The sequence below is a fragment of the Salmo trutta genome, chromosome 14 (assembly GCF_901001165.1).
Source record: "Salmo trutta chromosome 14, fSalTru1.1, whole genome shotgun sequence".
Classification (NCBI taxonomy): domain Eukaryota; kingdom Metazoa; phylum Chordata; class Actinopteri; order Salmoniformes; family Salmonidae; genus Salmo; species Salmo trutta.
The window spans coordinates 39,619,492-39,646,593 of NC_042970.1; the positions used below are offsets into that span (position 1 = coordinate 39,619,492).

A 27,102-nucleotide genomic window follows, 5' to 3' on the forward strand; every position below is an offset into this window, starting at 1 on the left:
TCTCTCTCTCTCTCTCTCTCTCTCTCTCTGTTCTCTCTCTCTCTCTCTCTTGTTCTCTCTCTCTCTCTCTCTCTTCTCTCTCTCTCTCTCTCTTGTTCTCTCTCTCTCTCTCTCTCTCTCGTTCTCTTGTTCTCTCTCTCTCTCTTGTTCTCTCTCTTGTCTCTCTCTCTCTCTCTTGTCTCTCTCTCTCCTCTCTCTCTCTCTCTCTCTCTCTCTCTCTCTCTCTCTCTCTCTCTCTCTCTCTCTCTCTCTCTCTCTCTCTCTCTCTCCCAGGGACTGCTCTGTTTGTGTTAGTTTGTGTTCTTGGATTTTGGTCTCTGACGAGTTTGAGTGGTCTCCTCCTTCGCTGTCTCTCAGTGTCCGCCCCAGTATGCTAACGTCATTATCCTTTCTCTCCCTCTCCCTACTCCCTCTCTCTGTCTCTCTCTCTCTCTCTCAGGCTGTGCCTTCCTTACCTACTGTGCCAGAGAGTCGGCCCTGAAAGCTCAGAATGCTCTTCACGAGCAGAAGACCCTGCCAGGGGTAAGTTTACCACCACACTGTCATACTGTTTGTACTATATGGCCCCTCAAGCACCTTAACATGCACCCAGACAAATAAATGTTAAACAGATTCCGACACGCATAAAGATCACACACAGCTAGGCACACACACACTACGCACACACCTTGCCACACAAATGTGTTTGTATTCAAAGGTGCCACACAATGTCTTTACTGTTGACATACTGTACACACAACAACACACGTGCACCACCCTCGTTTCCCGTTTGTTCTCCCTCTTCTTCTCCATGCGTCCCTCTCCCTCTTTCTCCCGCTCCCTCGCCTTTTCATTCTCCCTCTGACAGTCACACAAACCCACGGGGACAAACCACATAGCATCACATCAGAGCAGGCCTATTTATAGTTGCAGTGTGTGTTTATGTGTGTGTTCCGTGGTAGGGCCAATAATGTACTGTAAATATACAGACAGTATATTTAACGTGTCTAACAACATTATATTTGCACATACAGAAGAAAGGAAACACTTGAGTAAATGAGGAATACAAAGTATATTTAAAGCAGCTGCTTCCACACAGGTTTGGTTCCTGAGTGAATTAAACATCCCATCATTCTTAGGGTCTTGTGTAAACATGCCCAGTTGCCCATTATTTTGGCTACCATGGCTAGAATAGGAGATCTCTGACTTTGAAAGAGGGACCTCAAAGGAGCAAATGGGTGTGTGTGTGTGCGTGTTGCGAATGTGTGTGTGTATGTGTGTATCAGTCACCAGATCGCAACCCAATTGAACACTTATGGGAGATTCTGGAGCGGCACCTGAGACAGCGTTTTTTACCACCATCGACAAAACACCAAATCTTTGAATTTCTCGTGAAAGAATGGTATCACATCGTTCTAATAGAGTTCCAGACACGTAGAATCTATGCCAAGGCGCATTGAAGCTGTTCTTGTGGCTCTGGTGGCTCGTGGTGGCCCAACGCCCTATTAAGATACTTTAGGTTGGTGTTTCCTTTATTTTGGCAGTTACCTGTATACCATACTGTATGTACAATATGACTGCAAGCAACACCTCCTACGCTATCTGGATCCAATGTATACTTTAATATATATATATATTTTTTTAACCCAGCACACTATGTTGCAGGGCTTTAACATTGTGTATCTGTGCCATATGTGTGTGTCTGTGTGTGTATATGTGTGTGTGTTGAGTTTTGATGCGTCTCTGTCAGGGCTCGCTTGGTTGGGTCTGTTCGTTTTTTAATGACGCCTCCAGGGAGGTTGACAGTCGCCATGTTGAGCAGAAAGCCTTTGATGTGAGTGATTATGACATCATAGATGTGCAGTGCGGAAGAGAGGAGTCGTGCGCTGCCTCTGCCGCTGTGGATCCTTCTCTCTTTCTCTGTTTTCATCCCCCCGAGCAGGAATGGCGCAGTCACACACCAAAAGAAGATCAATTTAATATTTGGCCAAAACAAAAATGTGATTTTCCGTTCACACAGAAGATTTTGTCTTATTGAGTGTTGTTGTATGTACAGTACGCGGTACGACATCTATGTTATCAGTAAAGGGCCCTTTTTTAATGTAGCGATCCATACTTTTTGAAAGCTTTATAGTGACTAGATCAGTCTCCGTAGCTTCTGTAAATGTTGCGAGGAGACGGCAGTGGCGGCGGCAATGGCAGCAGCATCGGCGTCATCGTGGTAATCTTGAGGAACCCACAGCAAATTAATTTAATTGAAGTCACTACCCATCACCGTCGTTTAATAAGAAATGCTAATTAGCCAATCCCAGATCGGGCCGCCGGTGATTGCTTAGGTTTGTCGACTCATTGTGAATGCTAAGTAAACAAGTATAATTCTCTAGGACAGTTCTGGTATGAGCAGCCAACCTTAAAGAAGCAGAGGAGTCTGGGAGACGCGGTCTTTGAAGCCTTACAGAGGTGAAGACGGAGGAACACAACAAATGAGTTAATTAGGGAAAGAACAGGGACTTGGCGGAGAGATGAGAAAGGCAGTAGGACGTTTTATCCGCACTTTGCTTCTTCTCTTCTCTTTTCAACTAACTATCGCCCCCCCCCCCACCATCCCCCCTTTTTCACTTCACTTGGCATCTTTCTTCTCAAAGTTGTTCCCTCGTGTTGGAAAGTTTTGAAAAGCAGTGTAGTGCCTAGCTCAGCCGATGCCCAGGTGACACCTAAACTGAGAGGATTTGGATTCCATAGTGAAATACCCTGAAGGTGCTCCTAAAGGCACTAGGAATTGACATGATACAAGCACCTTGAAATGACTTATTGATATACCTATTGCAGGGATACTTAAATCGGGAGCTTGAGCCCAAGTCCACTGCTGATGTTCCTTCTTGGCCTTTAGTTGGGGACTGAATTAGAGCCAGGAGACCAGGTGATTACGCTTAACTATCAAGTAAACATGAAAATCAGAAGTGTAACTGAGCTTGAGCTCCAGATTGGATGTATCCCTGACCTACTGGCATATCTTAAAGTGAGAGTTAAGTTTTATTTTATTTTCGACTTCACTAGCGTGTTGACATTTTCTCCAAAGCATTTTAAAATTGTTAGCTGGTTATCTAGCAACATTCAGAATCTCATGGAATTTTTGGACAATGTAGCTATGCTATTGGAAATGGACCAGGCCTTTGTGTGGAATCAACTATGGTATACAGTAAACCACTAATTTGTATTTTAGTAGGATATGATAATTGTTTGTTTTTATGTATCATAGTCACTAGTGATTGACATTGATTAGAGTAGACTGTGTACTTTAATACACTACATGACCAAAGGTATGTGGACACAAAATCATCATCATTAATATGAAGTTTGGTGCCCCCTTTGCTGCAATAACAGCCTCCACTCTTCTGGGAAGACTTTCTACTAGATGTTGGAACATTGCTGAGGGGACTTGATTCCATTCAGCCACAAGAGCGTTAGTGAAGTCGGGCACTGATGTTGGACGATTAGGCCTGGCTCGCAGTCGGCGGTCCAATTCATCTCAAAAGTGTTATTATTTCCATTATTCCTCCTCCACCAAACTTTACAGTTGGAACTATGCATTGGGGCAGGTAGCTGTCTCCTGGCATCCGCCAAACCCAGATTCTTCCGTCGGACTGCCAGATGGTGAAGCGTGAGTCATCACTCCAGAGAATGTTTTCCCACTGCCTCAGAGTCCAATGGCGGCAAGCTTTACAGCACTCCAGCCGATGCTTGGCATTGCGCATGGTCATCTTAGGCTTTTGTGCGGCTGCTCGGCCATGGAAACCCATTTCATGAAGCTGAACGAACAGTTCTTGTGCTGATGTTGCTTCCAGAGGCAGTTTGGAACTAGGTAGTGAGTGTTGCAACTGAGGACAGACGATTTTTACGCTCGATCTTTACGCTCTACGCTCTTCAGCACTCGGCGGTCCCGTTCTGAGAGCTTGTGTGGCCTACCACTTCGCGGCTGAGCTGTTGTTACTCCTAGATGTTTCCGCTTCACAATAACAGAACTTACAGTTAACTGGGGCAGCACTAGCAGGGCAGAAATTTGAGGAACTGACTTGTTGGAATTACTGTATTATTATTATTATTATATTTTTTTTACCTTTGTTTAACTAGGCAAGTCGGTTAAGAACAAATTCGTATTTACAATGATGGCCTACACCGGCCAAACTTGGACGATGCTGGGCCAATTGTGTGACGCCCTATGGGACTCCCAATCACGGCCGGTTGTGATACAGCCTTGAATCGAAACCAGAGTGTCTGTATTGACACCTCTAGCCCTGAGATGCAGTCCCTTAGACCGCTGCGACACTCAGGAGCACTCGGGAGCATCCTATGACGGTGCCACGTTGAAAGTCACTGAGCTCTTCAGTAAGGCCATTCTACTGCCAATGTTTGTCAATGGAGATTGCATGGCTGTGTGCTCGATTTTATACACCTGTCAGCAACAGTTGTGGCTGAAATAGCCGAATCCACTCATTGAAGTTGTGTCCACATACTTTTGTATAGATAGTGTACTACTTCAGGATTTCACAGGTGCTGGCACATTATTAGGTTGCTCTTCCATTATCGTTATCTTTAACAGAAATCCATTAAAATTCCTTTTACAGAGAAGAACTTAACCAGAGGTCAAACAATGCCAGACAAAAACTAAACATAACAAATGTTGCATTAGTTTATTCAAAGTGTGCGTCTATAAAATTATTCACCGGGAGGTTTAACACAGGTATAAAATGGGACCTGTCTCAAATGTGTACCTTTGGATGCCATATTTATGATCCTCTCATGTTTCAGACTCATACAACAGCATGATGCATCAGAAAGCATCTATTGATTTTGGCACAAGGCCTCCCTAGCAGGGGGTGAGGGAGGAGGAGGAGAAGGAGGAGAGGGGGCACGACTAGCCGGCACAGTGTGTGTTACACACCTACGCGCAAATACTCGCTCAAACTCAGAAACACACATTCTCACACAAGACGTACTATTACACTTATGTAAAGCCAAGAGCATTAAACACACATGCAGACACATACAGGGACAGACACACAGACTACACACACACACACACACACACACACACACACACACACACACACACACACACACACACACACACACACACACACACACACACACACACACACACACACACACACACACACACACACACACACACAGACATACACAGACACAGACACACACACACACGCACAGTATTATAAATTGTATTTTAATGTTTAAGGACTTGGAGGACTAGTCCAAAAGAGGAATAATCAAATCAAATTACAGTGAAAGACAAATAGACATAGATTTTTCTCATACATCCCCACATAAACACACTTCATACATATGCATTTCTTTCTGACACTCTCACACCCACCATCACTCTGCACACTGCACATTCTCCTCCACACTGAATAAGCAGCGTAACATACACACACAGAAATCCAGTGCCGACCAACTCACACTGTAATAGCGCAAAGTCAGATCACAAAACATACAATGTGAATCAATGAGTCATTTCAGAGTGTGTTCAAATACACACACAGCCCAGCACCGTTCTACCATCCCTCTTTTCCTCCCTCCCTCCCTCCCTCCCTCCCTCCCTCCCTCCCTCCCTGCCTTCCTTCCCTCCCTCACTCTTTCCCTTCCTGACACCCGTTTCAGCCCGGGGACAAGAAAACAGAAGAAAAAGAAAGGAAAGGTGGAAAGGGAGCTGGGTGATAGAGGGAGGGAGGGATGTAGGGAGGAATAGAGAGGGATGGAGAGCGAGAGAGAGAGAGAGAGAGAGAGGGTGAGAGAGGAGGTGTAGGCGAGGTGTCTCCATACCACTGATTTGTGTCTGTTTCTTTTTTTCTCGAGGAGAGATAATGACTGGGTCCAGAAATCCATGGCATTGATTGGCTACATGACCCACTTTCATGGCAGCTTTTCTCAATAAGCCGCCTCATTGGTCAATAACTGCCTGGCTCTCTGGGTGAGGTAGGGGTTTTATGAGTGTGGCTGGGAGGAGAGAAGGGGGGACTAAGGGGGAGTGCACGTCTGAACCATGGCTGCATCCTAAATGGCGCCCTATTCCCTATATAGTGCAATACCTTTGACCAGAGCCCCATCTATTTATATACCCTATGAAGTGCATAGGGCTCTCATCAAAAGTAGTGCACTTTTTGCGGAATAGGGTGCCATTTGGTGACGGAGCCCATGTTTCAATTGTTGAAGCTGTGCGTTAGCGTTTTTCATCATGTATCGTGTTCTGGAGGCAGTTCTGCCGAGTGGTCACTAGCAAGCACAATCACAAACCATAACCTTAACCCTAACCATAACCACACTGATAACCCTAATGCATAACCCTAACCAAAATTAGACATATAAAAGCACATTTTGTTTTTCATACATTTTTACAATATAGCCAATTTTGACTTTGCAGCTGGCCTATCTAAGGAGAAATCGATCAGTTCTGCCTCCAGGACAAGACTCAATAAATATCAACCTGCGTTTAAGCTTCCTGTCCTCATCTTCTCACTTGACAGGACTTGAATTTGAATAATAACGTATTGCATTCATAAAAAACGTTTTCCACTAGGTCCAAAAGAGCTTACATAACCTTGTTAAGGGGAGAAACTCACCCCGTCCACCATCACCAATGAGTAGCAACCACCTGGGTCAAGGATATGTATGCATACGGCCCATAGCCGTAATACTTAGTTTTACCCGGGGGAAGCGTTGGTCCTAAAGCTTATTTCCGTTGCCTGTGTGGTACGTGGTGCAACAGCTGGCCAGCCGTGGACAGACGTGATAATGACAACACAGGGAGCGGAGCGGAGGCGGAGCAGTATCAGCCAGGCCGTGGCTCGGCAGCTTTTAATAATTGATGGTGGCCTAGGCCCCGGATTGGGCAGTAATTGCATTACAGGTCACTTCTCAATAGCAATTTGTGAAAGTTGCGGTGATGTGTGCCGGGTGGCGATCAATAGGGGCTGTCCAGACTCTCTCTCTCTCTCTATCTCTCTCTCTCTCTCTACTGTATGCAGGCAGGCAGACTTTTTTTGATCTAATAATGTTGTTTTTATATGTACTGTATGTAATATTCAGCTGCTAGCACAATATGACACATGGTATTTTTCAATTCATGCATTTCTAAGCGGGTTATAATCACTATTCTAAAGTAGAACGGTTTCCTGTTTCTTCAGGAGAAACGTGGGCGTGTTCATCAATGTACATTAACCTGGGATTAATTGACAGCCCTCAGTTATCATCTACTGCACTGCTGATGCAGTGATGGGTCATTCGCCCTCCATGGACCATCCTCATACCAAACCTTCTACTTTTTGGTATTTGGTATTTTATTAGAATCCCCATTAGCTGTTGCAAACGCAGCAGCTACTCTTCCTGGGGTCCACACAAAACATGAAACACGACATAATACCGAACATCAATAGACAAGAACAGCTCAAGGACAGAACTACATACATTTTTTTAAAAGGCACACATAGCCTACATATCAATGCATACAGACAAACTATCTGTTGTTGTGACTGTTGAAGATGCATCTCCTTCAGACTGTCCAGCTTGTCTCACATCTGCAAGATGTAGGCAGCGATGCTGCTTGGCGCTGCCTTACCAGCCTCCCAGTTATCCTTAAGCATGTTCAGGGGTCCTCTGACTTGCATACCTAACAACAGACACAAACAAGTTCAACAGAACTGGTCATTCCATTACATGTTGTTGTTTAACCAAAACACAACTGATCGTTGGATGAATATCTTTAACTTGGTACACTGCGATAGCTATACTACTGATCTCACAATGTGTTGCTGTGATACTCTCAAGACCTATTATGTCATGGGAATAACAAGGTAACTCAGGCTCTCATTTTGCCATCTCTTGAGTGTCCCAATTTCACATCTCCCATGGGTGAAAGTAAACTGTCACATGTAGTTTACTTTGCCCTCTCCTTGGTGAAAAGAGAAAGTAAATGTTTTACTTTCTCTAGGTGCACTTACTTCCTTCTCTCTCTCTTTGGCTCTTCTGTGTCATACTGTACATGTGGCAATTGCTTTTTTTTTCGGACTCTCTTTTTCGTTGCCTTAGAGAAAGCGATTAATTCCGCCCTCTCTCTTGCTCCCTCTCGCTCTTTCTTTTTCTGTCTCTCTCGTTACAATATCCCTTTTGCCCTCCCTCTCTTTGTCACACACTATCGCTGTGTCATCCTTGTTCTCTTTCCTTCCTGCTGCATCTGGCCCCCACTCTCTCTCTCTCTCTCTCTTTCTCTGTCTCTGTCTCTTCCTCTATCTCTCTCTGCATTGGCAGGGGAGGAGAGGTGAGTAGAGGAGACAGTGGATTTTTCATGCTCTAGATACAGTGTGTGTGGGATGGAGTCATCGAGGGAAGCAAGGACGGGGGGGGGCAGAGTGTCCAATTGAGCATTCTGTGTGTGTGTGTGTGTGTGTGTGTGTGTGTGTGTGTGTGTGTGTGTGTGTGTGTGTGTGTGTGTGTGTGTGTGTGTGTGTGTGTGTGTGTGTGTGTGTGTGTGTGTGTGCGTGTGCGTGCGCGTGCGCGCGCGTGCGGGCGCGTGCGCGTGCGTGTGTGTGTGTGTGTGCGCGCATGTGCGTGTGTGGCTGCGTGTTCACTCGCTTGTATGTGTGGGGATGTTTAGTCAGGCTGATGTCAAAGACATTTCCTCACCTTTCATCTCTCCTTTATCTCTTTCTACATATATCTCTGTCTTTTCCTTTCTCACTTGGGCCTCATTTTCTCCGCATTGCCTTTCTATTGTGCTCTGCCTTTTGCTCTGTCTGTACTGTCTGCTTGCTCACCTCTTGCATGTGCTTCCTGGGGTGTGACGCTGTTGAAAAGTCACCAAAGAGGTAAATTATGATGGGCCATCCATCACTGTTTATGGACTCTATGGCGCTGTGGAGAGTGTCTTTCTTCACTCTGCTGTAACACCCAGAACGTTCTGTCCTTTCCTATAACCTGGCTGGCGGTTCTGTGTGTGCTTTTCCAGACTGCCAGACTGCCAGACTGCGTTCAATGAGCCTTCAGTATACTATGCCCTGATACTGTATTCCACTGCTGCGAGCAGTGTGTGACAGAGAGAGAGAGAGAGAGAGAACCAGTGAAGAACAAACACCATCGTAAATACAACCCATATTTATGTTTATTTATTTTCCCTTTTGTACTTTAACCATTTGCACATTGTTACAACACTGTATATATACGTAATACGTCATTTGCAGACGACACAACAGTGGTAGGCCTGATCACCGACAACGACGAGACAGCCTATAGGGAGGTCAGAGACCTGGCCGGGTGGTGCCAGAATAACAACCTATCCCTCAACGTAACCAAGACTAAGGAGATGATTGTGGACTACAGGAAAAGGAGGACCGAGCACGTCCCCATTCTCATCGACGGGGCTGTAGTGGAGCAGGTTGAGATCTTCAAGTTCCCTGGTGTCCACATCACCAACAAACTAGAATGGTCCAAACACACCAAGACAGTCATGAAGAGGGCACGACAAAGCCTATTCCTCCTCAGGAAACTAAAAAGATTTGGCATGGGTCCTGAGATCCTCAAAAGGTTCTACAGCTGCAACATCGAGAGCATCCTGACTGGTTGCATCACTGCCTGGTACGGCAATTGCTCGGCCTCTGACGGCAAGGCACTACAGAGGGTAGTGCGTACGGCCCAGTACATCACTGGGGCTAAGCTGCCTGCCATCCAGGACCTCTACACCAGGCGGTGTCAGAGGAAGGCCCTAAAAATTGTCAAAGACCCCAGATACCCCAGTCATAGACTGTTCTCTCTACTACCGCATGGCAAGCGGTACTGGAGTGCCAAGTCTAGGACAAAAAGGCTTCTCAACAGTTTTTACCCCCAAGCCATAATTCTCCTGAACAGGTAATCAAATGGCTGCCCGGACTATTTGTATTGTGTGCCCCCCCCCCCCCACACACACCCCACCCCTCTTTTTACGCTGCTGCTACTCTCTGTTTATCATATGTGCATAGTCACTTTAACTATACATTCATGTACATACTACCTCAATTGGGCCGACCAACCAGTGCTCCCGCACATTGGCTAACCGGGCTATCTGCATTGTGTCCCACCCACCACCCGCCAACCCCTCTTTTACGCTACTGCTACTCTGTTCATCATATATGCATAGTCACTTTAACCATATCTACTTGTACATACTACCTCAATCAATCTGACTAACCGGTGTCTGTATGTAGCCTCGTTACTTTTATAGCCTCGCTACTGTATATAGCCTGTCTTTTTACTGTTGTTTTATTTCTTTACCTACCTATTGTTCACCTAATACCTTTTTTGCACTATTGGTTAGAGCCTGTAAGTAAGCATTTCACTGTACGGTCTACACCTGTTGTATTCGGCTCACGTGACAAATAAACTTTAATTTGATTTGTAATGTCTTTATTCTTTTGGAACTTCTGTGAGTGTAATGTTTACTGTTCATTTTTATCATTAATTTCACTTTTGTACAGTGGTTCCTCCTTTAAAAGTTGCGAGCTTACACCACGGGACTTAGAGGTACCCAGAGTCACAGCTTCATTGCTCCAGACCACCACAAGGGGGAGTTAGGGCACTCATTATGCATTTGGGTACGAAGGTTTTTATATGACCAATCATGTCAAGTGATTCCAATGACGAATTTGACGCGAGACACCCGACCCTGGTGACTTTCTTCAGCAAAGATGGCTGACAAAACATTATGGTGGAAGCTAATTTACGTAATTATAAGGTCATAACGAGTCAAGCAAAAAATGTACAATTGAGAGGAATATGTTAGCTAATGTAGAGACAAACGACTGTGCATATTCTTTTGTCATAAAGTAAATTTACGAAAATCGCAATTTAGCATTTTGTTTTTCAGTCATATCCAGTACCATGTGTATCAAACTCCATTATTTGAATGATGCTGTGTCTGCATGTATGTATTACAATTATACACTTCAACAGTGTTTACCACTCCTGCTCCTGGGACATCAATGATTACACATTGTAACTATGTAATAGACTAGAAACATGATTTAAGTAAACGCTGATTTGTAATTCATATATAGAGAATAAAAAACAGTACATCCTGCCAACACTCCCACAAGCGTGCTGAATGACGCGTGGAAGAGAGCGAGGAACGAGATGGGAGTAACAATCCAGGCTATTTGCTCTGAGACAGGCATAATAACGTAATGAAACAAGCAGGGAGCAGGTTTCGAACTCCCAACATTCTAGCCCGAAGTCCAGCACGCTATCGACTGTGCCCAAATTTATTAATTGGGGTTGGGGCCGATTGTGGCTAAAAACACTTTATCAATTGGAATCTTTAACATATGGAAATGGGAAAAAGTATTATTATTAGTTTTTCACAAGCGTAGCAGGATGGTTATTAGCTGAACAATAGACTATTCAACCTTTACTAAATAATGGTATAATTGTCGAGCTAGGTGTGAACCCCCCCCCCAATCATTTGTATCTATCTTTCCACATCTACCTACACATCTATCTACCTACACACGGTTAATGTTATGGGAAATGTTATGGGAAAATACATATATATATATATATATATATGTATATATATATATATATATATATATACATATACATATATACAGTTGAAGTCAGAAGTTTACATACACCTTAGCCGACTACATTTCAACTCAGTTTTTCACAATTTCTGATGTTTAATCCTAGTAAAATGTCCCTGTCTTAGGTCAGTTAGGATCACCACTTTATTTTAAAAATGTGAAATGTCAGAATAATAGTAGAGAGAATTATTTATTTCAGCTTTCATTTCTTTCATCACATTCCCAGTGGGTCAGAAGTTTACCTACACACAATTAGTATTTGGAAGCATTGCCATTAAATTGTTTAACTTGGGTCAAACGTTTCGGGTAGCCTTCCACAAGCTTCCCACAATAAGTTGGGTGAATTTTGGCCCATTCCTTATGACAGAGCTGGTGTAACTGAGTCAGGTTTGTAGGCCTCCTTGCTCGCACACACTTTTTCAGTTCTGCCCAGAAATGTTCTATAGGATTGAGGTCAGGGCTTTGTGATGGCCACTCCAATACCTTGACTTTGTTGTCCTTAAGCCATTTTGCCACAACTTTGGAAGTATGCTTGGGGTCATTGTCCATTTGGAAGAACCATTTGTGACCAAGCTTTAACTTCCTGACTGATGTCTTGAGATGTTGCTTCAATATAGCCACGTAATTTTCCTGCCTCATGTTGCCATCTATTTTGTGAAGTGAACCTGTCCCTCCTCCAGCAAAGCACCCCCACAACATGATGCTGCCACCCCCGTGCTTCACGGTTGGGATGGTGTTCTTTGGCTTGCAAGCCTCCCCTTTTTTCCTCCAAACATACCGATGGTCATTATGGCCAAACAGTTATATTTTTGTTTCATCAAACCAGAGGACATTTCTCCAGAAAGTACAATCTTTGTCTCCATGTGCAATTGCAAACCGTAGTCTGCCATTTTTATGGCGGTTTTGGAGCAGTGGCTTCTTCCTTGCTGAGCGGCCTTTCAGGTTATGTCGATATAGGACTCGTTTTACTGTGGATATAGATACTTTTGTACCTTTTTCCTCAAGCATCTTCACAAGGTCCTTTGCTGTTGTTCTGGGATTAATTGACACTTTTCACACCAAAGTACGTTCATCTCTAGGAGACAGAACTCGTCTCCTTCCTGAGCAGTATGACGGCTGCGTGGTCCCATGGTGTTTATAGTTGCATACTCTTGGTTGTACAGATGAACGTGGAACCTTCAAGGATGAACCAGACTTGTGGAGGTCTACTGTTTTTCTGAGGTCTTGGCTGATTATTTAGATTTTCCCATGATGTCAAGCAGAGGCACTGAGTTTGAAGGTAGGCCTTGAATTACATCCACAGGTACACGATTGACTCAAATTATGTCAATTAGCCTATCAGAAGCTTCTAAAGCCATGACATCATGTGATGGAATTTTCCAAAATGTTTAAAGGCACAGTCCACCTAGTGTATGTAAACTTCTGACCCACTGGAATTGTGATACAGTGAATTATAAGTGAAATAATCTGTCTGTAAACAATTGTTGGAAAAATTCCAATGCACAAAGTAGATGTCCTAACCGACTTGCCAAAACTATAGTTTGTTAACAAGAAATGTGTGGAGTGGTTGAAAAACAAGTTTTAATGACTCCAACCTAAGTGTATGTAAACTTCTGACTTCAACTGTATATATTGGCCATGGCTCCCGAGTGGCGCAGCAGTCTATGGCACTGCATCTCGGTGCAAGAGGCTTTACTACAGTCCCTGGTTCGAATTCAGGCTGTATCACATCATCTGTAATTTTTGAGTGCCATAGGGCGGCACACAATTGTCCCAGCGTCATCTGGGTTTGGCCGGGGTAGGCCTTCACTGTAAATACGAATTTGTTCTTACCTGACTTGCCTAGTTAAATAAAGGTTCAATTTAAAAAACAACTGGTGGCAACCGCAGCACAATCAATAGGAGCTGAACACTGGCTGGTGCTGAAAATATAGCTAACTTGTTATGCAAGTATTGCATACCAACAGATGGAGAATACCTTCATTCTTAAGATATGTGTTGACTGAATATAAGCAAGTGATGTCTGATAAATAACCAAGTTACGTTTCTCCAGAAATAAATAATTCTAAATAACAAACTGGCTTTATTTACCAGTTAGTGAGAATGTCTAACCCGTGTTCAGGAATTGCCTTTTTCTCACTCACTCTAGGTTAAATGAAAACAAAATCTCCAAAATATTGTTACTTTTTAAACAAAATGATTATTAAAATGTATTAATTTAGAATGATGTAAAAAACCCTTAGATATTATCAGATATTCTCACAGATCCTAATGGAAAATGCCCCTTAGATATTCATTTAAAGTCCTCCAATCCTCTAAATGTAATTATTGGTGGAGAGTCACGTCATTGAATGTTTTTTTTCTCGATATACTGCAGGCCTACCATAGGCAAAATGAGTAATGTGCTGTTAAAAATTGTCTTGGTTTTATTTATTTAAAGAGCATATTGAAGTTAGAAGCAAAAGCCAACAACTGTACTGCTGACCGTCAAGTTGTTCAGCACCATATTTTCTGTTCCATTCTAATGGAAACCCAGAAGTCTTTTTTGTTTTTCTTGGAATAGAAAAAACATAATATTAATCAAATGAATTAAGCAAGTACCAGTCAAAAGTTTGGACACACCTACTCATTCCAGGATTTTTCCAGGATTTTTCTTAATTTTTACTATTTTCTACATTGTAGAATAATAGTGAAGACTTCACAACTATGAAATAACACCGGTCTCCCGTGTGCCCCGCATTCTGTAGTACAGACATGGCCTGCTCTCCCTTAAGTATGGAATTAGGCACAGAAATATTGGAACAAAGTTGTCTAATGAAGGCAAACAATTTAGAATCCTCCAATCCTGTAGCCTACTCCCGACCATCACGTTGTACAGTGCCATATTTTCCATTCCATCCTAACGAAAACCCTGAGGGTTTCATTTTTCGTTTTTCTCTGAATAGAAACACCATAATATTAATCAAATTAATTAAGCCAAATTTCTTAAAATCAATCCCATATACTATGTTATTATAAAATAGGTTTTAAATTCTCTGGTAATGCCAATACGGAATACTATCAAATGCTTCTCAAAGATGCCCTTTTGGTGAAAATAGCAATAACTTGCATTAACAGTAAAAATGGCTGACAAATAGATAACTTGCCACAGAATGCTGCAGCAGCCCGCAAGGAGTATGATGCAACTTTTAAAGGAGGAACCACTCTATATTATCTACTTCACTTGCTTTGGCAATGTTAGCATATGTTTCCCATGCCAAAAAATCCCCTTGAATTGAAGAGAGAGAGAGAGAGAGAGAGAGAGAGAGAGAGAGAGAGAGAGAGAGAGAGAGAGAGAGAGAGAGAGAGAGAGAGAGAGAGAGAGAGAGAGAGAGAGAGAATCATTACAACACTGTATATATACATACTATGACATTTGATGTCTTTATTCTTTTGGAACTTTTGGAAGTGTAATGTTTACTGTTAATTTTTTATTGTTTATTTCACTTTTGTTTATTATCTAATTCACTTGCTTTGGCAATGTAGACATATGTTCCCCATGCCAATAAAAACCTTAAATTGAGATGTATTGAAATAGAGAGGGAGATGGAGAGTCTGCAAGCTTGTATAAAATTGCATAAATATTTCAATACTTTTTGGGGAAAACAGTTGTGTTTATTAGTGCTGTAACATTATTTACTCCACTATATTCTTTTTAGCTAGCTTCCTTACCATCAATAAGCTTTTTACCTTTTTATTTATTTACTCTGTCTTTTTTCTCTCTTTCTCTCACACCCCTCCCACTGGAAGGTCCGCTCACGCTTCTTTGTGCCACCTTTCTACATGGAAGAACAATCGCTCTGACAGAGTTTTCTATCCTCGCTTCTCCTCTCTTCTCCGACACACTCTCAGATTCAAAGAGAATCTTGCTGTCTGAGCCAAATTCACCACAAACTGTTAGCTTTTTTCCCTCCCCATCCCCACCCCCCTCTCTCTCTTTATTCTGTGTTTTTCCTCAGTCTACATGTTTGGTAAAGTGCTTTGACATGTACTGGGTGAGCGCATCAGCAGAATCTGAGATACAGTCGTAGGTAGTCAAGACTATTGGGAAAAGAGAGAGCCACAGGAATTGGCTATGGGAGGCATTTTAAGCAAACAATGTTAAGATTCTGAGAAGTAAGTAGTTGATTATTAAGCAAATGTGTAAGTCTATGATTTCTTTAAGAGAAGGCTTTAGATTTTGGAACGACATACAGGTAATTGCCAAAATAATGGAAACACTTGAGTAAATGAGGGATACAAAGTGTATTAAAAGCAGGTGCTTCCACACAACTGTGGTTCTTGAGTTAATGAAGAAATTAACATCCCATCATGCTTAGGGTCCATCAGGACCATCAGGACTTACAGTATACTGTCAGGACATGCATGGTCGCATGCCAATCAAAGCAAACAAAGTTACATTTAGCTAGCCAATCACAACCTTGATTTTTGGAGGTACAAACAGATAGACTGCGTATAGGTCTAGTTTTCATGATAACATGTGCTTTAAAGGAAAAGTTAACTTTCTTTACCAAATCTGTATTTTGGCTGTAAATGGCATGTTACATAAGTCTCCAGACACTCTTTTTTGTGACTTCACTTGGTTTTGAGAAACTTACCCCACCAGCGATAGACTTCCTCATGCTCGTTCTGCATTACAGAGGCAGATGTAAAACATGAACAAAGGATCCAAAAACACACAAATTCGCCCTTTTAGAAATGGCAACGTTCTCAGTATAGTGATGCAGGGCTTTATGAAATGGTGTCATTCCAAGCTTTATCCGCAACGTAATATTCAAATTTGTGCGACAATGTAGCCCACGATACTTTTCCATGTGCGTATGTGGCTACAAGGAGAAGTATCACTTGAGTCCAAAATAAAGATGAAAAAGTTAATTTGTCGTTTAAGTTGCCATAAAGTAAAGACACTGTCCTATAGGTTTGCTTGAGTCTTGCTGAAGCATGGGGTGTGAAACCATTCAGAGATAGCTTTTCCTTCACGTTAGCAAAGAGCGAATTACGCTGTCTCGAATTGAGCCGGATTGACTGATCAGGCGTGTTAGGCTGTCACTTCCACTGTCAGAGGATCAGATCCCCCTGTGTATCTTCAGGTCAGGAAGGGTTTTCCCGGGATTCAAATCACCCTGACTTTTGAACTAACCTTTGACTCACACCTTTGCATGTTCTCGCCATGTTCTTCAAACAGCTTTCCTTCTTCCTTGCTTTAGTCATTTAATTGATCTTTGATCTGAGAAGACTGTGTAGATAAAAGCCTTCTTGAGGAAGAGGATGAAGGAAGGCAGCATAATGAGAGTTTTGGAACAGGGTCGCGTGGGGAGAGAAGGGAAGACACCCCTGGCCTCAGCTGTAGGCACACTTCAGAGACGCATTTATTAGCTTCCCAAACTTTGGCAAGACGCAGTACCAGCCCAGCCACAGCATCCTTTATGAATGTCACACTGTGAGAGGAAAATTATTACGTTGCAAAGGAGACAGGCCGTTGGAACAGGAGGGGGGAAAAGAAAAATCAATTTGATGGATTACACTCCTTGTGGGACAACCTTGTAACGTTTTTGGACATTCACCCAACTCTCCCAGAACCTCAGTTATTGTGATGATTCCACCTTTTATTCTCCTTCTTCCTTCCTTTTGTCATCTCTGACGTGTTGGCTGGGAAGATTGCAAAGGCTCTGATACCTAATGATACATCTCTGAGAAACTAATTAGTACAAGTGATTAAGAGGGGAGACTTGGTCCTTACCACACATGGTGTCTTTGGGGGCTTCCTAATTGCCTTTTGCCTAATAAATGATGGCCGAAGATGCATGGACCTGCGGCTCTTAATGGAGTCTCAGGCTACGCCCCAGATGGCACCCTATTCCCTACATAGTGCACTACTTTTGACCAGAGCCCTGTGGGCCCTGGTTGAAAGTAGTGCACTACAATATTTAGCGATTAGGATGTTATTTGGGACACAGCCTTAGTGTTGCCGTGGCATAGAGGGATGACTCCATGGTGACTGGCGCTCCAGAACACACAGATGGCGCCGCTTGTTCACGGCGAGCCGCCTGTTGTTGATTGACGCGTTAAGGGCACCTGCAAAATTAGACCGACAAATGAATTTGCACCGGCTGCATAATAGAATATTAGAGTTTTTGAACAGTGGCTTAGCTATGTTAGTATGTGTTAGCTGTAGTTGTTCAAGGCTAATTTTGAGTTAAAGACATTGGAGGCAGGCAAGTTAGAGTTAGTTTTCAGTATTTATTGTTAAAGGTAGACTCAGCAATGTGGCCACTGTTTACTGTGTTGCTACTGTTCCAGATATCACGCAAATCAGTAAAAGGGCAGTTGGGGTGTTTTACACCAAAGTGGATTGCATTTACAGTATGAAGCTAATTTCACTATGTGTCAAAGTTCTTTACATTCCATGATGGCATCTCACCTCATTCACCACCATTGTGTAGCTAGCACACAACAGTGAGGCCCTGTTAACACACCCTCGGGAAAGGAGGTGCTTAACCTTTCTTATAAACTATGCAGGGGATTAGATAGAGCAGATAGATCATTCCCAAACATATGAGCTTCATGTGGCCCTGGTTGAAGGTGCCTGCTAAGCTATAAGGCAAACAGAAGTGATTGAGCTAGGGACTAAGTTTTTCATAGACACATTGTCGTTAACTTTACATACCCAACATCCATCAGAGGTCATCAACAGCTGGGAGTTAGTGGTGTCAGTGCGTTAGGCCCTTACGTGCAGGTCCAGGGACAGTTTTGTTGCTACACCAGTAATAGTTGGCATGAGAGTTGGGAGTCCCAAATCGGTGTCAAACATCGGCCAGTTGCATCCGTGCATGCATTTGTGTCCGTGTGTGCACGTGTGGTTATTGAGTGCTGAGCCCACAGTAAAAACACAGTTGGCCACAGCATCTCTCTCTCCCTGTCTCTCTCTTCATCTCTCTCAATCTTCCTATCTCTTTCTCGCTCTCTCTATTTCATTTTCTCTCTCCCTTTTCTCTCTCTCTATCATGTTGAGGTCCTGGAAGTATGCTTTTCATTTATTTGTTCTGCCTGTCTCACACCAACAGGGCGGACCATTGAGCTATCTGGCAGCTCTCTGATCAGCAGGCGGCAAGCTGTCGGGGGTTTCAAAGGAGCCCAGATGTTGAGAATCGCAGTTGACTTCTATGAAGATGTTCCCATTCCTTAATGAAACTTTGGAAAAGTTGTTTTCATCTTTCACTAAGTCGATTGATATTTAAACAGTTTTTATGGGTCAGTGTATTCAGTTTGGCTGTTTAGTTTTTTTGTTGCATAATAACACAATTTTAACCAACAGTCATATTTTTATCTTCAAATGACTAAAGCTGTCTCGTCGACTCCAGTAGCCTTTGGTTGTTAGACTTACATAATATTACCCTGGGAGTGAGGTAAAAAAAAATTGTGGATAAACAAATCTCTTTGAGGGAGTCGCTGCCTATGCTGCCACCAGGCACTGCATGCAAAAATGTTGGTTGCTAGACCCATTAAATGTTTGGGAGCATAATGAGTGTACAACTTCCTTTCTTTTTATAGTTTACTCGACGTTAGTCAGCACCTCTACAAAAAAATGGTGGGGTGTGCATCAGTTTATACCTTTTACTAGACTACACATTTCCTTACCATTTTTGTTACATGACATGACTGTTTCTGAAACTTTGTTTGAACATTTTTTTTAGAAGGCAAAACTGTAATCACACCAATACGAAACAACAGCATCTCAGAACTCATGGCTCATGGTCTGTTATGGAAATGAAAAAATGACATGGGATTTCTAAAGCAGAACTAACAACTCTTTGGAAACGAGAACCAATTAATTTCTGTGAATATTTGGCTGGAATTTTTGCATTTGTTCTTGGAACATCCTTAGCACCCTGAATAATGTATTTAATAATATATTTGTCAGGGAGCTCTATATGGAATCAGCCATTACCATGTGGGAGCTCAATTATATGGCATCAGCCGTTACCATGTGGGCTCCGGACAGAGCCAGCCATCTCCTCTAGTCTCTCTTATTACTGGCTAGATGTCATCCTCACTCTGCAACTGGGCTGAGATGTGGCCATTTTGAATTATTGATGCTATGATCCTGGTGATAACTGTTATGCTCTAATTGCATGTCATTACCAGAGTCTTCAAGTCTCCATAATGCTATTACAGATTCATGATTGTGTAGTTATTAGCTTAGCTTTATTATGCACAACACTAAATCCTGCTAATTAGACCTCCGTAGCTAGCTCTTCTCCGTTGGGCTGCTGTTTGTTGGTGGCAGTGTTGAGTTATACTCATCATGGTAAGTTACACATTTTTTTCTTCATTGGATATACTGTGAGAGAGACAGGAAAGTCGGAAGACGGTTTGTGTTAGATGGGAGTGGTTCAGATTTGAACCCATGCCAACACGGCAGTGGCCCTAATGGCTAGACCAGGAGTTTTCAAACTGTGGTTCGCGGCTAATGCTGTGAGGTATTGCAGGGGGTCCACAAGAATTTAGCTGCAACAGAATACCATTGTGGATACTATTTTTATGTCTCTGTGTCTAGTATGAAAGAAGATAGAGGTAGTTTCTCAAGCCAATGCTAAATAGCATTAGCGCAATGACTGGAAGTGTACAGGAACAGTTAGCATGCTGTTCATCCTACTCTGGGGAAATAGATGAATATAGAGAAAATTACAGTAATTGGAGCTAATTACAGGGTTTTTTATGTATAGAAAATTCTTAGGTGGACCGTCTAAATGCTAATTTTCAGGACGGAAAAACTGTTCCAGTGTCAACTTAAATTACCAAAACCAAATAGAAAGCATGCAGAAAATATATTGAACTATATATATTTTTAAATAACACAATCTTTGAGAACTAACAATCAAATAAAAGCTAGACAGTCAGGGAGAATCGAAAAAACGGGCATTCAGGTCACATGCCCGTAGATTATGTTATAACGTTTGAGGAACACAGCATTAGCCATGGCAAAATGCATAGAATTGCTGTAAATTAGCTTTAAACTGCAACAATAACAAAACCAAAAAAATCAGCTCAATGGAAAAATGTGTAGACTTGCAGAAAATGTGATTTTACAACAATAACATTTTCTCTACGTGGTCAAGTTACCTTTCAAGCTAATAGACAATTTAGAGTTTACACTTCCTCTTCCAATGAACTGTGGGGAGGTCAAAATAATGAAACTGTCTACAAAATCTATTCATTTTTAAATTGTTGATTACTTCTACTTGCCATTATTTTTCACCTGATGATAAGAAAATATATATTTTTTTTATATGACATATGATTGGAGTCCCTGGGTTGCCGGTTTGGCAGGGCGGGGGTCACTGGCCAAGAAAAGTTTAAAAACCCCTGGGCTAGACCACCCCAGGCCAATGTTACGAGATTTCTGTTCTTTGTAAATTGCAATGTGGCTCCAACTCAGCTCTTTATTTACATGTTGGGGGAAAGCTCTCGGAATAAGGTTTTAATGCTGAAAACGTCTATTTCTGGTGATAAAGAAGCACCTTCTATTGAGCTTTTTTGGCTGGATATCTCAAGCACATTATATTTAAGCACCTGGTGTAATCGGTTGTGTCAATATACGACAACAATAACTTAGGTAAGGGGAGACAAGGTGGGTTTTAGACTATTTTAATAAACATTTACTATAGACAATGAGTCATGGGTCACAGTTTACAGGTTTATTCAGGGTGGCCGGTTGCTAAGTGGGTGAATATTAATAGACATTTTGGATCACATAATGTTGTGTAGCGAGGCAGGAGATATTGCTGCTCACTTCCAATCAGGCACTATTTTGGGGGTTTCTCAGTATGGAAACTATGCAGTCTCATGGGTACTACATTGCTATTATTTTCATATGTGGTACTATAGTAATCCTATACTACTCCCTCTCTCTGTCTCTTATTCTATAACGCTATCTCTGACTTTACTTTCTCTCTCTCATTGTTGCTTTGACAATATTTACAAAGGGGGAGGAGAGGGGGAGCCACGCAGGGCCAGGGCCCCAGAAACTGGCTTTTAGAGAGGGGAGAGACCACAGAGCTTAGCTTACTGCATGTACTCCTGTATACATAATGGTCATCATCAAGGACAGGAGTTCAGTCTCTCTGGTCTCTTTATTGGTTGGCAGACATGCTTACACTCGATCTGTCCAGGCAGGTTTCCAAGTGAACCTGCTCATCTCGTCTGGCTGAAATGTTATGAGAGCTCTTTGGCAGCTTGGCTTCCATTGTAGCCATTGGCTTTTCCCCTCACATCCAGTCAACAATGTCTGCATCCCAAATGGCTCCCTATTCTATATAGTGCACTACTTTGGACCCTGGTTAAAAGTATTGCCGTATATAGGGTATACGGTGCCATTTGAGATGCAGAAACATTTGAGGCTGTTGCAAAGAATATAAGTGTCCCATGCCTGATATGAAACACTTATATGGGTTATTATAGGCTTCTATTTAGCTGATTAGGACTGTAAAATGAAGCATTTCCATTCATAAAATGGGGGGGGGGGGTCATATGATTTAGCTATTAGATTTTTTATTTTAGGACCTCTCTAGATATAACAAAATATTTTAAAAGTATTTCTATAAAATATTGAATTTGGCCACATTCATAAATGGCAAAACATACAGTCCAAAAATAATAGTGTCTGTGCATTCCCCTTGTTTGGGGAACACAAAACTATTTCCATTCATTTTTTTAACCAGTACCTAGTTACCTTCAGACAAGTCCCGTGACACTTGTGGGGGTTGTAGAACAAAACGGAGAACCATTGTGTTCACTAGAGTCCAAACAGAGGCCAAACAGTTCAGACGCTACAGACGTTTTCGTGAGAATTCAGATTTTCGGCATGTCTCCTGGTCTGACAAACAGTTTCCACCGCAGATGCGGAAGGCCGACATAGGCGGATGCAGTGGATTGAGATGTAGCCCATGCAGAAAATATCTCTAGCTTAAACAGATGGATTTTGATGGGGATTTTTGCATTGTGTTAATTAGATTGACGCACGGATGTGTCAATCGACTCTGTTTTTTTGAATGAACTATTGAACTATGAGAAGTAAGTAGCTCACAGGAAGTACAGTACCCGCTGTTACCTGCAACAGAGCCATAAAAATCTAACTTTATCATTATGTCATATGGGCTGCTTATTAAACCATGTGAAATAGTATTCAAGTCAGTTCATTGTTAACAATTTTTAAAGCTTGTGACAGTGTTTCTCTATTATCTCAGAAATTAAATAAAATGAAGACCATTCTTCACTCTCTCCATTATTAAGATGCATATATAATCTGGTGTCATCCTTAGTTCTATGTGAACTGCGGTCTCTGTTCTCTCTGCTTTTTGCTATCTCTCTGAGTTCTGCTCTGCTGTGCTCTTCTCTTCATCTCCATAAGCCCACAACCCTTTGCAATAATTTGGTGCTTCCTAAATAGCACCCTATTCCCTTTATACATGTAGCGCACTACTTTTGACCAGGCCCATCCTATCAGCCCTGGTCAGAATTAGTGCACATTAAAGGGAATATGGTGCCATTCCACCTGAGTCTTGATTACAGTTCCTCCATGAAATGAGCCTCAGAATGCCAGGTTAAATAATATAATTAAACCCCCTTCCTTCCTTACTCAGATCAGGAAACTAACTCTCTAAAGAGGCAACACAGAGTTCAGTTCACTGTGTTCTTCCATTATCTAGCTAGACCTTTAATTTTCTCACAAGCTAACAAGAAAAAAGTGTACCTTGTGCTAGCTGGCTTAAAACGTGTTCTCTCATAAGCTATAGTTCACTTGAACCCTTTGTCATGAAGCTGTTTGAGGTTGACACGACCTAGCTCAAGTTGTCATAAGCAGTTATTTTAAAGGATATCTCGCTATGTCAGCTTATCTGACAGTCATGACAGATGCAGCATTATAGCTGGCTAACAAGCTAGACGGGGCTAGCCTGCATTCCACTTGCGTGCAACATGATAGGGTTAGGCTATAGCGTTTAACCTCAGATATCATGACAGTCAATGAGATATCTTATGTCATGAGTGAGGGTTTAAGCAAGGTACCGTTGTTTTTACATAGCATACTTAAGTTATGTTAAGTTTTAAATTGTATAGTTTGTATAGTTGTGCTATACAGTCGAGTAGAACCATGCTAGTGTCGCAGCGTTTTAGAGCATTGTGATTTTAATTAGTGAAAATTGGCAGTTGTCAACATAATCAGAGGTCCTCTAATTTGTAAGAGAGTTGGCTGGCGTTAGTGTTGCACCATGCCAAGACCCAACCAGACCAATCAGACAGCCTCCTTAACCCCCAGAGGAGATGAAGAGAATTAACTGAAGTCAGTCGCATAGCTGGAATACATCCACTACACTGTTTACAAACTGATTTGCAGTTAGTCGCTAAGCAAGCCGAACACCTCCATTACACTGGAACACCTCCACTACGTCCCAAAAGGCACCCTATTCCCTATATAGTGCACTCAAGTCAACTCAAGTCTCAAGTCAGTCGCTTAGACTGGCTTACTTTTCACCAGTGGTGGAAAAAGTAACCAATCGTCATACTTGAGTAAAAGTAAAGATACCTTAATAGAAAATGACTCAAGTAAAAGTGCAAGTCACCCAGCAAAATACTACTTGAGTAAAAGTCTAAAAGTATTTGATTTTAAATATACTTAAGTATCAAAAGTAAATGTAATTTTTTAAATATACTTAAGTATCAAAAGTAAAAGTATAAATCATTTAAAATTCCTTATTTTAAGCAAACCAGACAGCACCATTTTCTGTTTTTTTAATTTATTTACAGATAGCCAGTGGCACACTCCAACACTCAGCCATAATTTACAAACAAAGCATGTGTGCTTTGAGTCCTCCAGATCAGAGGCAAGAGGGCGTTCTCTTGATAAGTGCGTGAATTAGACCATTTTCCTGTCCTGCTAAGCATTCAAAATGTAAAGAGTACTTTTGGGTGTCAGGGAAAAGTTATGGAGTAAAAAGTACATCATTTGCTTTAGGAATGTAGTGAAGTAAAAGTAATCAAAATTATAAACAGTAAAGTAAAGGACAAGATACCCCAAAAAACAACTTTAAAGTATTTTTAATTAGGTACTTTACGTCACTGCTTTTCACGACTGGATCCCCCCCTCCTCATTGTAGAACTGCATTTGTATGTTTATATAAATGTAATCTCAGTTACGCAGAAGTAAAATTCTTGCAAAAGTTGTCACTTCCCGTTGAACTTCTGGGAGGAATGACATTGACAATTGCAATTTCCTTTGTTTGAAGGAAGGAAGTGAAGTCTTCTTCCTCACAAAAGGAAACTCTCAGCCAAATCCCTCGCTTCCGCTAATTTCACCCATGTTTTATGATCCATGTGAACATGCGCAAAGCAGTAAACATGGAAGGAGTGAGTGAATATGTTTTCCATACAGCTATTTCGAATCTTAGCAGTGACCATTCCATCCCGTTGTTTAAGCCACGGGAACAGTTGTGCTTAAAAATGTTGATTGGCAAAGGAGACATTTTGGCATGCTTGCTGGCTATGGCAAAAGTTTAATACATCTAGCGATGTATGGAGAAACGTGATTCAAACAACTGTGTTCGGCAAGCAGTTGATAGGACTGGCAGTGGACGAAGAGTACACTGTTGTTCACCGGTAAGTCTACATTTCAGATGAACTCCTGGCTAGCCATTGGCATTGCCATTGCAGCTGTATCATTCATCCTACTTTACTATCAACTCTCCATCTGTATCAGGATGCTTTAGATCTGAGGAAAAACAAATATATTTGTTAGCTATCCATCTGATTGATGAAGTTGAGAAAATGCTATAAATCCACCATCAGTCTGAGTTGATTTCACCTTAGCTAGCTAAATTGACTGTAGCTAGGTTTCTAGAAAATAACTAGCTATATAATTGCTAGCTATATTTTAAAGACTAGTTACTGACTATTGAACACTTTTTGTCAAACTACTTTGTTCCCCTGCCTGTTTATTGATGCCTTGGAGACTGACAAACTTGTCAATATAGCTAAATGCCCCTCCTGATTTTACTGCAAATAGGCTGTGTTGCTTTGATATAATTTCGCTGATTAGGCTTGTGCACAATTACCTGAGTGTTTCATTAGTTCCATCTCAGAGTAGCAGTACTGATTTAGGATCAGTTTAGCCTTTTAGAACATAATTAATATGATTACATTGACAAGGGGGAGCTGGTCCTAGATCGCTATTCCTATTCTGAAGACGCTTTGTGAATACAGGCCCTGGAATAAAGCTGTTGCCCAATACCTTGCACTGCATTCATTTCATCACAGGATCCTAGAGGTAACCTATTACTCCCAATGCTTATAAACTGAATATAAGTGAATTTCCATGTATAAATGACACTAACAAATAGGTTGAATTGTTCAGCAACATGTGCAGTAAATGCCAACACAGTTCTTGTGATAAAAGGTGCATAATGCATTTATTGTCATCCCCCGATCATCCCCCTGTGACAGGGGCACAGCATGACTGAATGAATACTGGGGCCTTCATGGGCCTTACCTGGGATATCAGCAACAGACTCTCTCTCTTTCACAGCCATTCTGTCAACATGTATTGTACTGTATGTAACCACTCAAATTTGTCCATTTTACCCATTCTTCAATCTTGACTGGTATATATATTTTAGTTGACATGCTTGTGTGACGTGTCTGATATAAATTACTACAAATGTATTCATAATTATACATGAGTCTTGACAGATTATCGCCGTTTACACGTGAATCTGTCCACGAGAGATGACTATAAATGCTATGACTGATGTGAAACAGACAATTATAAACATTTTCATAACAATTGTTAGCGTTTTCCCACCTCCCTTGACCCTCTCCCCCAGGGTTAGGGGTCCTTCAGTGCCCCATGAGGGGTGAACAGAGCTCTGTTCCTAGGTGCGCTGTTTCAGGCGAGTGACAGGCTTCCGACAGGCACCCTGCTTTATTTGATTAGGCCTGGGTCTCCCTGGGTCTGTAATTGCATTTGCCAATTGCTGTGTGTTTAAGAATAGCCTTCGGTCCTCGCTGCCCTCCCCTCCTGATTTCCCAGCTGCCTCAGGGAGAGCACTCTGGATAACAAGTCGTCATGACAACCGGGGTTGCATGGAAGGGCCACTCCGCCTCTCACTGACTTTGCAGTTTCTGTCCTGCAATTTTGTTTTGTTTGTTGTGCATGTGCACCTCCCCCTCTAAAAGGGACAAAGCTGAACCAAATGTTACATGTGTTGAGTCGCCAGGGGAGGTCGAGATGAAGTGCTTTGAAATGGGGCTCGTATTTCACTTCCTTTATAATTTATGGAGGCACTGGGCTGAGGATAGGACAATGTGGTAACATGGGATGCACTAGTATGAATCATAAGCAATCTAGGAGACAAAACGATGGTGACAATATGTTTTGGCTGCATCGAGAGCAGATCCTCATTGT

At 42.0% G+C, this 27,102-nt stretch overlaps 1 protein-coding gene across 14 annotated transcripts in view; it reads left to right on the forward strand.

Moving 5' to 3' along the window:
- Positions 1 to 27,102, forward strand: part of celf4 (CUGBP, Elav-like family member 4) — a 107,373-nt gene that overhangs the window by 34,550 nt on the left and 45,721 nt on the right. For all 14 annotated transcript variants that reach the window (XM_029775776.1, XM_029775785.1, XM_029775777.1 and 11 more), the window contains exon 2: positions 440 to 522. In XM_029775776.1, the coding sequence (XP_029631636.1) occupies positions 440 to 522 (83 nt within the window). The remainder of the gene's footprint in view (positions 1 to 439; positions 523 to 27,102) is intronic.